General features: G+C 69.5%; 1 protein-coding gene across 1 annotated transcript; it reads right to left on the bottom strand.

Annotated features, from left to right (window-relative positions):
- Positions 1-5,907: 5,907 nt before the first annotated feature.
- On the bottom strand, positions 5,908-12,553 carry MAPK8IP2 (mitogen-activated protein kinase 8 interacting protein 2). Its single transcript, XM_032687738.1, has 10 exons — positions 12,428-12,553; positions 12,185-12,287; positions 9,761-12,085; positions 9,301-9,376; positions 8,994-9,166; positions 8,794-8,903; positions 8,597-8,716; positions 7,985-8,055; positions 7,609-7,707; positions 5,908-6,928 (listed from the first exon to the last, which is right to left on the bottom strand). The coding sequence occupies exons 1-10, from the start codon at positions 12,551-12,553 to the stop codon at positions 6,856-6,858; spliced, it is 3,276 nt and encodes a 1,091-aa protein (XP_032543629.1). The 3' UTR covers positions 5,908-6,855.
- Between the last annotated feature and the right edge of the window lie 1,260 nt (positions 12,554-13,813).

The raw sequence follows: 13,813 nt of genomic DNA, 5'->3' as shown, positions 1-13,813 counted from the left end.
CACCCCGAGGGACCTGGAGCAGGAATCCAGAGCCCAGGTCCTGCCCCTTGGCATCCCCGTGGCCCCTCTGCCCTGCACCCCCCTCCCTGTGCCCCGAGTCTACCCCCTGACCCCCACCCAGCCCTGCACCCCCCAAATCTGCCCTGCAAACCCTGCCGTGCCCCCTCCTGCCAACCTGCCACCCTCGGCCCCCAAATCCTCCCTCCAGCCCCACTGCTCGCCCTCCCTCCATCCTGCTACCTGTGCTCCCCAAATCCATCCCCTCCAGGTGCCCTCCCACCATCCAGCCACCTGTGACCTCCAGATCCATCCCCTCCATGTACCCTCCCCATTGTCCAGCTGGCTTTGTCCCCCAAATCCATCCCTCCCACGTGCCCCCCTGCCATCCTGTTGCCTGTGCCCCCCTAAATCCACTCCCCCCATGTGCCCTTCCACCAACCCAGCGTCTGCACACCCTGAATCCATCCCTCCCATGTACCCCCCCTCCATCCTGCTACCTGTGCCCCCCGAATCCACCCCCTTCATGTGCCCTCCCACCATCCCAGCCCCTGCACCCCCAAATCCACCCCGCAGCCCCCCTTACCTGTCCTGTGCCCCCAGCACGTGCCACCACCCTCCCCCTGTGCCTGGGCTCTGGCATTCCCGGCACGCTCCGGGCACAGGGACCGGCTGGCACGTCTGGCACGGGCAAGGACAGTCCCATTCCCTGTGCCACCCTCGCCTGCCAGCACAGCCGCTGCCACCGCTGCTGCCGTGTCCCCGCGCTCGCTCCCCGTGTCCCTGTCCCTGCTCCCCGTGTCCCTGCTCCCCCCGCTTCCCGGTGCCCGCATCCCCGTGCTGTGCCAAACCCCGCATGGACCCGGAGCCCGGCTCAGCCCGAAGCTCAGCTGCCAGCCCGGTGCTGCTTCTCCAGCTCCGTGCCCGGGGAAGCATCACCGGCACATCCCGGGATGCCGGCGAGCATCCCGCTGCTCTGCATCCCTGCAGGAATGCCGCGGGCCGGGCACGCCGCATGCTGGGCACGCCACAGCCCCCCATGGCATCGCCCCACCTCCTTCCCAGGCTGTAGAGACAGGGAATGACCTGGAATGCCTTTGGCTGGTGGTTCCTCGTGCTGCTTTCCCGAGGCTGCTGTGGCCGACGGGGGGATGCCCCGTGGGGACCTGCCCGTGGCTGCTTTGGCAATGCCACCCCACGGCTGCAGAGCCCTGGATGCCCCACTGGAAACGCCAGGGCTGGATTCTGCTGTGGGGACACGGAGAACACGGGGGGGTCCCCACAGAGCAGCCCCCACCTGAATGCTCAGCTTGGCCAAACCCCTTCACTGCTTGGTGCTGCCAGTGCCCTGCAGCCCCTCTGCATGCCCTGGCACTGCCCGCCCTGGCACTGCCCACCCTGCCTGTCCCACCCTGCCCACCTTGCCTGGCATTGCCCGCTCTTCCTGCCCGCTCCTGCCTGCCCCTGTGCACCCTGACTAGCCCTGCCCGCCTCTGCGAGCCCACCCTGCCTGTCCCTACCCACCCTGCCTGCCCCTACCCGCCCTGCCTGCTCTCCCTGCCCACCCTGCCTGCTCTCCCTGCCTGCCCCTACCCACCCTGCCTGCCCCTACCCACCCTGCCTGCTCTCCCTGACCTCCCCTGCCTGCCCCCACCCACCCTGGCTGCCCTCCCTGACCCCCCCCGCCCACCCTACAAACCCTCCCTGCCCTCCAGCCTTGTCCCACCGCCCCCCTCCCGCCCTGCCCCCCGTTCTCCACCCCCCTGCCCCGCGGGTACCGCAGCCCCCGGCAGTCCTTGGCAGCCCCCGCAGACCCCGCTGGTCCCCAGAGACCCCGGTGGCCCTCGGTGGCCCCGGTGACCTCGTGCAGCCCCTCGGGGACAGGACGCCTCTGGAACGGGGCTGTCCCTGCCCTCGGGGCACGGGGGGCTCTGCCAAGCGCTGCCCCCCAGGACCCCCGCAGCCCCTCGGGCGCGGCCGGGGGTGACCCGGGCGGCGCGGTGGAAGGTGACAGTGTGCTGGCCTGAGTGCGGGCGGCTCGGCGGGACCCGCCGGGCCATCCCCGGTCTCTGCCCCTTCCGCAGCTGTTTTCGGGGCGACTTTAGAGACCTGCCTGCACCCGCCTCTTGCCGCGAGAGGCCACAAACCCGCGGAGCGCAACCGCTCCGCGGAAAGCTCAGTCTGGGACCGGGAGAGCTGGACGCCTTCTTGCCATTTCTGAGGAGCCCTCCTCCTCCTCTTCCTCTTCCTCCTCCTCCTCCTCCTCCTCCTCTTCCTCCTCGTCCTTTCGAGGACCGAAATGGTGGATGCCCGCTCCGCCCCGCGGAGCCGCGGCCGTGCCCGCCTGCATCCCCCCCAGCTCCCAGCGCAAGCAGCTGCAGCCGTACCTGTGTTGGCGAACACTGAGTGTCCCCGGGGACACCACGGCTCGTCCCAGTCAGGCCTCACACCAGAGAAGGCGACTTCCACCCGCGCTGCCCGCCGCGGTCTGCGGCACCAGGGACTGCCCGGGGCTGCCACAAACCTGCTCCCCCACCCTGTCCCCGCAGCCTCCCCGCCCTCCCGCCGTGTCCCTCGCGTCCCTGTCCCGCACCCTTCGCATTCCTGTCCCCTGCCCCTCACTCCCATCTTCTGCCCCGTGCTGTGCGTCCCTGTCCCCCACCCGCTGCGCATCCCTGTCCCTCCCCGCGCTTCCCTGTCCCTCCCCGCGCATCCCTGTCCCCTGTCCGGTGCATTCTTGTCTCCAGCCCTGCGCATCTTTGTCCCCGGCCCCACTCATCCCTGTCCCCTGCTCCGTGTGTTCCTGTTCCCCCGTCGCGCATCGCTGTCCCCCGCCGTGCTCATTCCTTTGCCCCTCCCTGTACATCCCCGTCCCCTGCCCTGCGCATCCCTGTCCCCTCCCCACTGCTCATCCCTGTCCCCTGCCCCGCGCATCCCTCTCCCCCCCCCGACTCGCGTCCCTGTCCCCCGCTGCGGGTCCCTGTCCCTGCGATGCCGCGGGGATGCGGCAGAGCCGGACAAGGGGCTTTGGAAAAGGCATCAGGGTCACCGGGCGAACAGGCTTCGCCTCGGGGCGGCTCCTTGAGCCCCCCCAGCACAGACATCCCACACCCCCCGTGCCCCTCTGTGCCCCCCCCCGTGCCCCTCTGTGCCCCCCCGTGCCCCTCTGTGCCCCCTGAGCCCGCCCTGCCGGGGCAGCTGCACAGTCTGTGCCCCGCGGTGCCACCGGCTCCAAGGTGGCCTCATCCCGACCCCCCAGTGCCCTCGGCCATGGTCAGGGGCCGGGTGCCCACCCAGCACCACGGTGCCTTGGCCGGGCCCCCGCAGTGCCCAACGGCCGAGGTCTGGTCCCGTGGCCATTCCCAGCCTTTCCCATCCCTGTGGAAGCAGAGGGGTTCCCGGTGTCGGTGACACTCCCGGCTGTGCCACCATCCCCTCCAGGCATCTCCAGAGCCACTGAGACATTGCATTTGGAAAAGCCATCCGGGAGAAGGCAGAGCCCCAACCCACGTGGCCACTGCTCAGCTGTGCTGACCCCTTGGCCAAGCTGACCCCTCAGCCTCGCTGACCCCTCGGCCACGCTGACCCCTCAGCCACACTGACCCCTCAGTCACACTGACCCCTCAGCCTCACTGACCCCTTGGTCACACTGACCCCTGGGTCACACTGACCCCTCGGTCACACTGACCCATCAACTGTGCCGACCCCTTGACCACGACAACCCATCGGCTGTGCCAACCCCTTGGTCACCTCTTGGCCACACCAACCTATCAGCCGCGCTGACCCCTTGGTCACACTGACCCCCCGGCCACAGCAACCCCTCGGCCGTGCCGAACCCTTGGCCACCCCTTGACCACGCCAATCCATCAGCCGTGTCGACCCCTTGGTCACACTGACCTGTCCTCCACGCCAACCTATCAGCCACACCGTCCCCTTGGCCACGTTGACCCTGTGGCCGTGCCAGCCCACTGGCCGTGCTGAACCCTTGGCCAACCCACCGGCCGTGCTGAACCCTTGGCCACCCTTGGCCGTACCAACCCAGCGGCCATGCTGACCCCTCGCCTGCCCCTTGGCCACGCTGGCCCCTCAGCCACCCATCGGTCGTGCCAAACCCTTGGTCATCCTTTGGCCCCACCAACCGCTTGGCCACGCCAACCCCGTGGCCAGGTTGCCCCCTCGGCCACACCGACCCCTCGGCCACGCCAACCTGCTGGCCACGCCAAACCCTCGACCGCCCCTCGGCCACGTCGACCCTTCGGCCGTGCCGAGCCCTCGACCACCCCTCGGCCCTCCTGGCCCCTGGGCCACGCCAACCCCTCGGCCGTGCCGCCCCCGTGGCCACCCCCGGGCCGTGCCGCGCCCCGTGCCGCGCGTGCCGTGGCGCCGGGCCCGGCCGCGGCGGTTACTGTGATTCTCATGGCTTCTCAACGACTTGGGTTTATCCGCTGTACAAAGGGAGACACTTTCTTTTTTTTTTTTATTCCTGCTTCGAAGGGTTTTTTTTTTCTTTTTTGGTTTTTTTTTTTTTTAGAAGTTGTTTAGGAGTATTTTCCGTTGTCCAGCCGAGCGCCATCGCCCCCCCACCCCCTTTCCATCAGCCTGTCCGTGACCTACCCCCTCCCCCCCAGACAAAACAACCCGGAGCACTTGGCTCCCGCCGGCCCCGTCCCGGACAGCCCTCACTGCCCATGCATGTGCCACCCGCGGAGCCACCCTCACGCCCACTGCATGTGCACAGCCCGGCTCCCGCCGCGGCCCCGCCATCCACACACTCTTGGTTCTCACCCAGACGGACTCACCTGTGGGTTTTCGTTCCGGTTTTAATTTCCCCAGGGTCGGTTTGACTTCACCCTTATTTTGTATGGATTTTTCCGGAGGAGATTTCTCCTTCTCCAGAGTCATGGAGGTGCGGCCATTCGCCTCCCGCCCTTGACGTTGTGATACACATCCCCCACAGAGATCTATGTTTCTTATATTATATTATTATTATTAATTATTATTATTATTATGTAATAAATTTATAAGAAAGCTCCGCTTTGTCCTGTGGTCTCTCAGCTCCAGCAGCCCCTCCCGTGCTGGCCTGTCCCTGTCCCTGTGTAGGACTGGGGACAAACAGGAGCCCCAGAGGGACAGCAGTGCCTGAATTTTGGGGTGCCCACAGCTCCCACAGGTGCCAGGACATGTCCTGTGCTCACGATGCCACCGCCCCCAGTGTTACACCTACAGCAGCTCCCACGGGGGCCCCGGGTGCCAGGACTCTTGGGTGCCCTCCCTCTCCAGGTGCCCCCACAGATCTGAGTGCCCCCTCCTCTCCTGGGTGACCCCCCCTCGGCCTTGGTGCCTCTCACTCTCCTGGTGCCCCCCCTCTCCTGGATGTCCCCCCTCACGGGGGTCCTTCCTCAGCTGGGTGCCTGCCCTGAGTGCCCCCCTCTCCTTGGTGCCCCCCACCCTCTCCCGGGTTCCTCCCACATTCCTGGTACTCCCCTCTCCTGGTTGCTCCCCCCCCTCCTTAGTGCCCCCTACCCTCTCCTGGGTGCCCTTTCTCCTGGGTGTCCCCTCTGCTTGGTAGCCCCTGGATACCCCATCTCTCCTGAGTCCCCCCTCTCTTGCGTGCCCACCACTCCTCTGGGTGCCCCCTGTTTCTGGGGGTCCCTTCCTCTCTTGGTCGCCCCCCCTCACCTGGGTGTCCCCCCCCTCTCCTGGATACCCTCCACTCTCCTGGTTGCCCCCACTCTTTGATGCCCCCTCCCCAAGGTGCACCCACCCACCTGGGTGTCCCCCCACTCTCTGGGTGCCCCCGCTCTCCTGCCTGCCCCCCTCTCCTGGGTACCCCCCGTTTTCTGGTTGCCCCCCACCCCGCACCCCCCCAGCCCGGCCCAGGGTCCCCCAGCAGCGCCCCCAGTCCCGTGGTCACACCAAGCATATATTTTATTGAAAGACCAAGTGGGTGACACGGCGTGGGGACAACCGGGGGTCGTACAGTGGCTCGGGGGGCTCTCGGGGCTCCTCTGGCTGCTGAGTTACAGATAAATATCGGGACATAGAGCGGGTGGAGTTATAGTCACGATAGCGCTGGGCGAGAGGGGCCGAAGCAAAGAAACCACCAGGCACAGCAGTGAGGAGCGGGGGGGGCCCCCAACGGGGACCCCCCCGACGGGGATCCCCCCGACGGGGACCCCCCCCCGGGGCCCGAGCGCGGTGCTGCGCCCCACGGCCCCTCGGGGGAGCTCGGCCCCCCGGGCAGGGGGATGGCGGAGCGGTGGCAGGGAGGTGGGGCCGGGGGCACCGACACGAGGGGGCCGGGGGCGGGAGACCCGGGGGCTGCAGTTGGAGGGGGGGTTTGGGCCGTTCCTGGGGGCTGCAGCGCCGGGGGGGACCCCCATTCCTCAGGGTGGGGGGCTGGCACCGCGCAGGGCTCGGGGGCTTCATGGAGATGCTCACCCTGGCACACCCCCCCCTCCCCGTGCCCCCCTCAGCCCCCCCACAGCCTCCCCCCGGCCCCACTCACCCCCTCGAGCCCCCCTCTCGGTCCCCCCCGTGTCCGGGGGGCTTCTCCCCGCTCCTGCCCCCCGGGCCGGCGTTGCTCATGCAGGGGGTGGGGGGCGGCTCCTCCCCGGCCCCCCCAGGCCGGGCTGCGTCACCGCCGTGCCCGGGGTGCCCGGGGCGCACCCCGATACCCACCCGTGGTCCGTGGCGGCCCCCGGCCCCCCGAGAAGCGGTGAGGGTGTGCGGGGGGGCCGTGGGGCCTGGGCTGGAGCGTGTGCGGGGGGGCCAAGCCGGCTGGCTGGGGGTCACACAGTCTCTGGCCGCCGTGGGGCTGGAGGGGGGTGCGGAAGCAGGAGCCCCCCCGCTGCCCCCCTACTCCAGGTAGATGTCCTCTGTGGGGCAGGCGTATTCCAGGTGCTCCTGGTAATATTCCTGAAACGCTCGGCTGCGGGGACGGGCACAACGGGGGGGCTCAGGGCCGGGACCCCAATCCCCTGAATCCCCCCCACCCCCAAACTTGGCACAGCCACACCCCAGCACCCAGACCCCCCTAGTGCCCCCAGACTCAGCACCCAGTCCCCCAGCACCCACAGCTCCACTGCACCCCCACCTGTGGCACTGCCAGCCCCCCAGCACCCCCAGAGCTGGCACAGTCACCTCTCCAGGATCCAGATGCCCTGTACCCACACCCCCAGCCCTGACAGTCCCAGTTCCCTGGCACCCAGGGGCTCCCAGCACAGCCAGCCTCCTGCACCCAGACATCCAGCACCCCCAGCCCCTCTGCACCCCCAGCCCAGCACAGCCAGCCCCCCAGACCCCTGCCCCCTCACACCCCATAGCCCAGCACCCCCAGCACTGCCAGCCCCCCAGCACCCAGTCCTCCTGCACCCAGTCCCCCAGCACCCACAGCTCCACTGCACCCTCACCTCTGGCACTGCCAGACCCCCAACACTCAGTGCCCTGGCACCCAGACCCCCTGCACCCCCAGACCCCCTGCACCCAGCTCCCCAGACCCCCAGCACCCCCAGGCCCTCAGCAACTCCCAGCCTCAACCCCCTCACCCACCCTGCACCCAATCCCACGGTCCCACGCCCCCTGTGCCCCCCGTCCCCATCCCCTCCGTACCCGACACACTCGGCCACGTGTCTCATGGACTCCTGGGACACGAACACGTGGCAGGCGAAGCGGCTCAGCACCGGGTGCTTGGTGATGAACCCGAAGTAGCTGTGGGGGGCACAGGGTGAGGGGGTACAGGGTGAGGGGGGCACAGGGTGAGGGGGGCACAGGGTGAGGGGGGCACAGGGTGAGGGGGCACAGGGTGAGGGGGGCACAGGGCGAGGGGGGCACCCTTACCCTGCCCTAGGCAGGGGGACACCCACCAAGGCCCTGGGGTAGCCACAGTGGGACCAGGAGTGGGCAGGGGGTCCTGGTGTGGTCCGTGGGTGCCCCTGGCAGGGGATGGGGGTCCCCTGTGGTGCCCATGGGGGGTTGGGGGTCTCACCAGCTGTTCCGGGGGTGGCACCCACAGAAGGAGATGTTTTTCATCTGGAAGAAGTGGCTGCAGCGCTCGAACTGGGAGGGAAGAGCAGGGGTGTGGGTGGTCAGCTGAGTGCTCAGAGACCCCCAAAACCTACGCCCCTCAACTCCTGGTCATCCCCCAGACCCACCCCCTGTGCCCCTCACCTCCTCATCACCTCCCTAAATCCCCTCCCCTCACCTCCTGGTAGCCCCCCAAGCCCTCTCCCCTCACATCCTCGTCACCCCCTAAGCCCCCTCTCCTCACTCCATCACCGCCCAAACCTCCTCCCCTCACCTCCCCATCCTTCCAAGCCCCCTCCCTTCACCTTCTCATTCCCCCCAAACCCTCATACCCGCTCCCCTCTCCTCCTGGTCACCCCTCAAACCCCCTCCCATCACCTCATCACCCCTAAGCCCCGTACCCTCCTCATCCCCCCAAACCCACACCCCTGCTCCCATCACCTCCTGGTCGCCCCCCAAACCACCTCCCCTCCTCATCTCCCCAAACCCCGTCCCCATCGCCCCCCAAACCCCTCCCTCCATCTCCTCGTGCCCCTGGTCCCCCTCCCCATGCCCCCCAGCCCCCTGCCCTCACCTCCTCGTCCCGGCTGTACTCGGTGACGGTCAGGATGAGTTTGATGCCCTGCAGCGTCACCTCCAGGTCACAGCTGGCCGGGGGGCGCAGATGCACCGTCAGCTTCCTGGTGGTGGCGATCTGGGGGCGCACGAGGAGCCGTGTGAGGGGTGGGGGGTCCCACAGGCGGTGTGGGGGTCCCGCCAACCCCCCCTCACCTTCTGCATGGCGGCACAGAGGATCCCGTTGCCCTGGTGATACGGGACCTCCACGGAGCCCAGGAACTGCACGTTGAACCGCTCCACCCAGCACGGGTTCCTCTTCAGGCCTGGGCGAGGAGAGGGGACGAGGAGAGGGTGCCCCGAGACCCCCAAGACCTCCCCCCCCCCACGTCCCTGGGGACCCCACGGGCTCCTACCGATGGCGTCCCGGGCCTGGCCGACCACCTCGTGGGCGTAGAAGGCGGGGAAGATGCCCCTCTCCCCCGTCCGCATGTTGTACCCCCGGTACCAGTAGTCATCCTCCTCCAGCTCCACCAGGATGGGGTCGTCCACATCCAGCTCCAGCTCGTCCTCGTGGCGGGGGATGAACCTGGGGGGATGGATGGAGGGGTGGAGGGATGGAGGGAGGGATGGAGGAACGGGTGGAGGGATGGGTGGAGGATGTGGGCAGGCAGAGGGTCCCGGAGACCCCCCATGGCACCTGTGGTTGGGGTTGCTGCTCACCTGAAGACAGCGCGGTGGGTCTGCTCCCGCTCCTCCCCGTTCACCATGCAGGAGAACAGCCCGAAGGACTCTGTGCCTGGGGAGGTGGGGGCTTCCATGAGGCCCAGGGGCAGCTCCCACCCCCTGGTGTGGGGGACACACCCGTCACTGCCCTCCCCCCACCCTGGGGGCTGCAGGACCCTTGGGGTGCAGGGAGCCATCACCTCTTCAAGGGGTCCCACTGAACACCCCCCTCCAGCAGAGCAGGGTTGAGGATCCCTGTGACCCCCTGTCCCACCTCCCATGACATCCCATGACATGGCACACAGGGATGGTGCCACGGCCAGGATGGCTGGGGCAGGACACGGAAGGGCAGCCGCTCTACCAAGGCCATGCAGAGCAGCCCAGGACTGCCCAGCACGGCACAAAGTGGCACAGCACCACCTGCCACGACACACCACGGCACAACACGGCCACTTACTGGAGGAGCGCGAGGTGCTGTTGACGAAGACGTTGAGGAACTTCTTGGAGAACTGGAGGTCGGCCTCGGGGGACGAGTCCTCGGAGGAGCTGTGCGCGTCGGGGGCCACCAGCCCGTCCCCGAAGGCCACCTCGTCGTCCATGTCGCAGCGGTCGCAGGCGCGCAGCAGGTCGCTGTCGTCGCTCAGCACGGACGTGCAGCGCCGCAGGCTCACCAGCTCCAGCTGCGTGTGCTCGTCCACCACCAGCGTGTACTTCACCGAGTCGTAGGCCAGCGACTCGTCCAGCGCTGGCGGCTCCAGCGCCCTGGGGACGGGAGGCAGCTCCCCCCCGAAGCTGCCCCGCCGCGGGGCCGTGGGGAAGGGGGAGCCGGGCAGGAAGGACCCCTCGTCCTCGTCGAAGGCCATGGCGAAGCCGCGGTTGGTCTTGGCGGTGGAGACGTCCAGCGTGGCGGGGTCGGCGTCGGGGGGCACTAACCGGACGTCGTCGATCATGTCGTCGGCCTCCAGGACCCCCGAGTCCAGGTCCCTGTCGACGGTCCAGCCCTCGGGGCTGGCTGTGCGCTGGTCCCCGGCGCTGTGCTGGTCCCCGGCACCGTGGTGGTCCCCGGTGACGGCGGGCTCGGCGCCGGGGGACGCGCGTGGCGGGACGCGCGGCGGCGCGGGACGGCAGCCGAAGGTGGCCAGGACCTCGGAGGCATCCAGCCTGTCGAGGGTGACGGGGCGCCCCGGGAAGACGGGCGCGATGGTGTCGTTGGTGGGGTTGCTGAGGAAGAGGAAGGGGCCCGGCTCGTCGGCCGGCGGCTCCGGCGGCGGCTCCGTGGCGGCGTCCAGGCCTCGCTCGTCCTCGGCGCACTCCAGGGAGCTGCGCAGCGTCTCCATGTCCACCAGCTCGATGGCGCGCTGGCACCGCGGCACCGCCGCGTCCCCCGGCCCCGCCGGAGAGTCCCGCGGGACGGGCTCCTCGTCCAGCGCCTCGCTCAGGATCTCGGGCTCCAGGTCGGAGGCCGGGGAGATGGTGTCGCACAGCGAGTGGGTGTTCTGGAAGCACTCGTCCGGGCACTTGATGGGGTACGAGCCCTCCGAGATCATTTTGTTGACCAGGTTGCTGAGCAGCCAAGGCGAGTCCGAGTCCTCGCTCAGGTCGGGCTCTGACTCCGAGTCAGAGTCATATTCACTATTGTCCTCCTCGTCCGCCTCGGGCATCAGCTTGGGCCCCACGGGCAGGTAGAAGGAGCGGCGGATGCTCTCCAGGCTGTGGTCCGGGTCGATCTTCAGGTCCAGGGGGCTGGAGGCAGAGACCTCGGTCTGGCCCTCGGGCGCGGGGCAGTCGGCCGGGTCCAGGCTGTCGTAGTACCCCTCCATCTTCAGCTCGGCCAGGCTCTCCCGCCTCACCACGCCGCGCTCCGGCGGCCCCCTTTCCGTGGGCTCCTCCTCCTCCTCCTTGCCCTTGTCGAGCAGCAGTGAGTCCTTGATGCCCATCAGGCCTGGCGCCTCCAGCTCTGGCTCCAGCTCTCCCTCGGAGCCGGGCGAGCTGGCCTCCTCGATGGAGTTGGTGAGGTGGGAGGAGCGGCCGCTGCTGCTGTCGCTGCTCAGGTCCAGCTCGGTCTCCGAGATGGAGGAGATCATGTTGCTGACCAGGCGCCCGCCGGCGAAGGCCGCCTCGAGCTCCCCCTCCACGTCCGAGTCGGAGCCGGGCGAGCTCAGGTCCTCCCCGTGCCGCCCGCCGGGCAGGAAGGGCTTGGCGGTGCGGCTGGTGAGGTCGGCCTCGATGCCGGGGTCCGAGGAGGGCGAGGTGGTCTCCGAGGAGCCCGAGGGGTGCCCGCGCACGCTGGCCGCCCGGCCGGACCGGGGACCCTCCCCGTCGGAGCTGAGCGGCTCCGGGGGGCACACGCGAGTGCCGTCCGCCCGCTCCTCGGGGGGCTGCGGGGGGCCGGGCTGCGGGCGGGGGGACCCCGGGCTGGCGGCCCCCCGGGTCGCCTCGGGCTGCGTGGGGGCTCGGGGGGCAGCGGCGGGGGCCGGGGGCGGGGGGTCGGCGTCGGGGGGGCCGGGGGGAGCCGCGGGCCCTGTTGGAGAGAGACACGGTTGAGGGGGCGGCTGGCGGGGGCGCGGCGGGGACAGCGGAGCTCGGAGCGCTGCGGAGATGAGGTTCATGTTAAAATCTTGCCCGGCACTCGGGGGCGATGGGTTACCATGTGCCGGGGACTCGGGGCTGTTGCCTTGCGAGTCCAAGGGGGAGGGCGGCAGCGAGGGGGGGGCCCCCCCGGGGCCCCGCGGGCTCTCCAGGCAGGGTCCGTCCAGGATGCAGGCGTGGGGAGACGAGTGTCCTGCGGGAAGGCAGAGCCCGTGTCACCCCGGGGGGCTGCGGGACCACCCCGGCCCCGCGGCGGGGCGGGACCCCGTGGCCATCCCCGCCCCGCGCTCACCAGTGTGTGAGGAAGAGGAGGAGGAGGAGGAGTGGAGGAGGGCGTCCTGCCAGGTCGTGCGGTGAGCGGGCGGTGGGAAGCTGCCGTTGTTGTTCAGGGAATCCTGCGGGAAGAGCAGAGCCAAGGTGGGTGGGTGGGTGAGACCCGGGGGAGGGGGGTGTAGGGCGCGTTTGGGGACCCGACAATGGGACACGGGCGGTACCGGGCCGGGGCGGGCCCAGGGGCGCCCCTCGGAGCTCCCACCGGCCTGGCAGCCCCCGCGCCACGTGCCGGGGGTTTATCCGGATTAGGGCGTCCCTGGATCCCCTGCCCGGCCAGACGCGCGCCAGGGCCGAGGGATGGCACGGCACCGCACGGCACGGTGCCCATCCCGGGGACAGATCCCACGGGGGACACGCCAGCACCGGCACCGACCCCCGGGACCCCCGGTGCGGGGCCACACAAGCAGATCCCGACCCCCCGGCAGGACCCCGGAGCCGGTGGCCCCGCGGTGGGGCCCGAGCCACCGGGCTGGCCGGAGCCGCAGGGGTCCCCGGGGCTGTCCCGCCGGTGGCGGCAGCTGTGGATTAGTCCCGGCGGGAAGCGCGGGCAGCGCTAATCCCACCGAGCCGGGATTAGGGAGCGGGGCCGGCGCCGTGTGCCACCGGGCACGAACCCGCGCGGGAGAGGGAGGGGCTGGGGCACTGCCTCGGGAATGGGAGTCGGGGGGGCAGGAGGGGTGTGGGGGGACAGGGATGGGTGTGGGGGGGACAGGGATGGGTGTGGGGGGGACAGGGATGGGTGTGGGGGGGATAGGGATGGGTGTGGGGGGGACAGGGATGGGTGTGGAGGGGACAGGGATGTGGGGTGGAAATGATTGTGGGGTGACAGGGATGGGTGTGGGGAGGACAGGGATGGAGGGTGGGAATGGATGTGGGGTGACAGGGATGGGTGTGGGAGGGACAGGGATGCAGGGTAGGAGTGGGTGTGGAGGGACAGGGATGGGTGTGGGGGGGACAGGGACAGAAATGGGGAGGAGGGGGGGACAGGTGCTGGGAGGACAGGGATGGGTGCTGGAGAGGATGAAGATGGGTGCAGGGGCAGGTCTGGAATGGGGGACAGGGATGGGTGCTGGGAGGGACAGGAACAGGTACTGGGGGTACAGGGGATGGGTGCAGGGGGAGGTGGTGCTGGGGGGACAGGGCACGGGGATTACTGGTACTGATGGGTCGGACCCAGTCAGATCCAGGGGCTCCACTCATCTCTCCCCCGAGGGACGATGGAACGGGGTGGTCAGTGGGATCCGGATTGCCAGCGGGATCTGGCTTTGCCAGCGGGATCCGGCTTTGCCAGCGGGATCTGGCTTTGCCAGCGGGATCTGGCTTTGCAGGTGCAGCCACCGGGGCACAGAGGGACAAGGCCGAGAGGGACCCCTGGGGTTTGTCACCCTCCGGTGACCCTCACCTTCGAGAGCCCCCCCCCCAGCCCGGCAGCGTGCGGTGCCCTCCCGGGATGGGGGGTGCCGAGAATCCCGAGAGCCCCCGGCTCCATGGCAACGCAGCCGGATGCAGCCGGATGGAGCCGCTCCGCACGCGGCTTCCCACACACTGCGGTGGTGGCTCAGGGCTGGCACCGCACACGCGTGCGCGG

This window comes from Chiroxiphia lanceolata, chromosome 5, assembly GCF_009829145.1.
Source record: "Chiroxiphia lanceolata isolate bChiLan1 chromosome 5, bChiLan1.pri, whole genome shotgun sequence".
NCBI classification, from domain to species: domain Eukaryota; kingdom Metazoa; phylum Chordata; class Aves; order Passeriformes; family Pipridae; genus Chiroxiphia; species Chiroxiphia lanceolata.
Note: the sequence above shows the minus strand (reverse complement) of the source record. Positions and strands in the feature narration are given on the sequence as shown.

What these genes read in the sequence shown, in the direction of transcription:
- MAPK8IP2 (XM_032687738.1), bottom strand. Translation starts at nt 12,553, where the DNA reads ATGGGCACCGTGCCGTGCGGTGCCGTGCCATCCCTCGGCCCTGGCGCG. An exon ending in CAGCACCTCGCGCTCCTCCA is followed by an intron (nt 9,377 to 9,760) that starts GTAAGTGGCCGT and finishes CCACCTCCCCAG; the next exon opens with GCACAGAGTCCTTCGGGCTG. An exon ending in CACGTGGCCGAGTGTGTCGG is followed by an intron (nt 6,929 to 7,608) that starts GTACGGAGGGGA and finishes CCGTCCCCGCAG; the next exon opens with CCGAGCGTTTCAGGAATATT.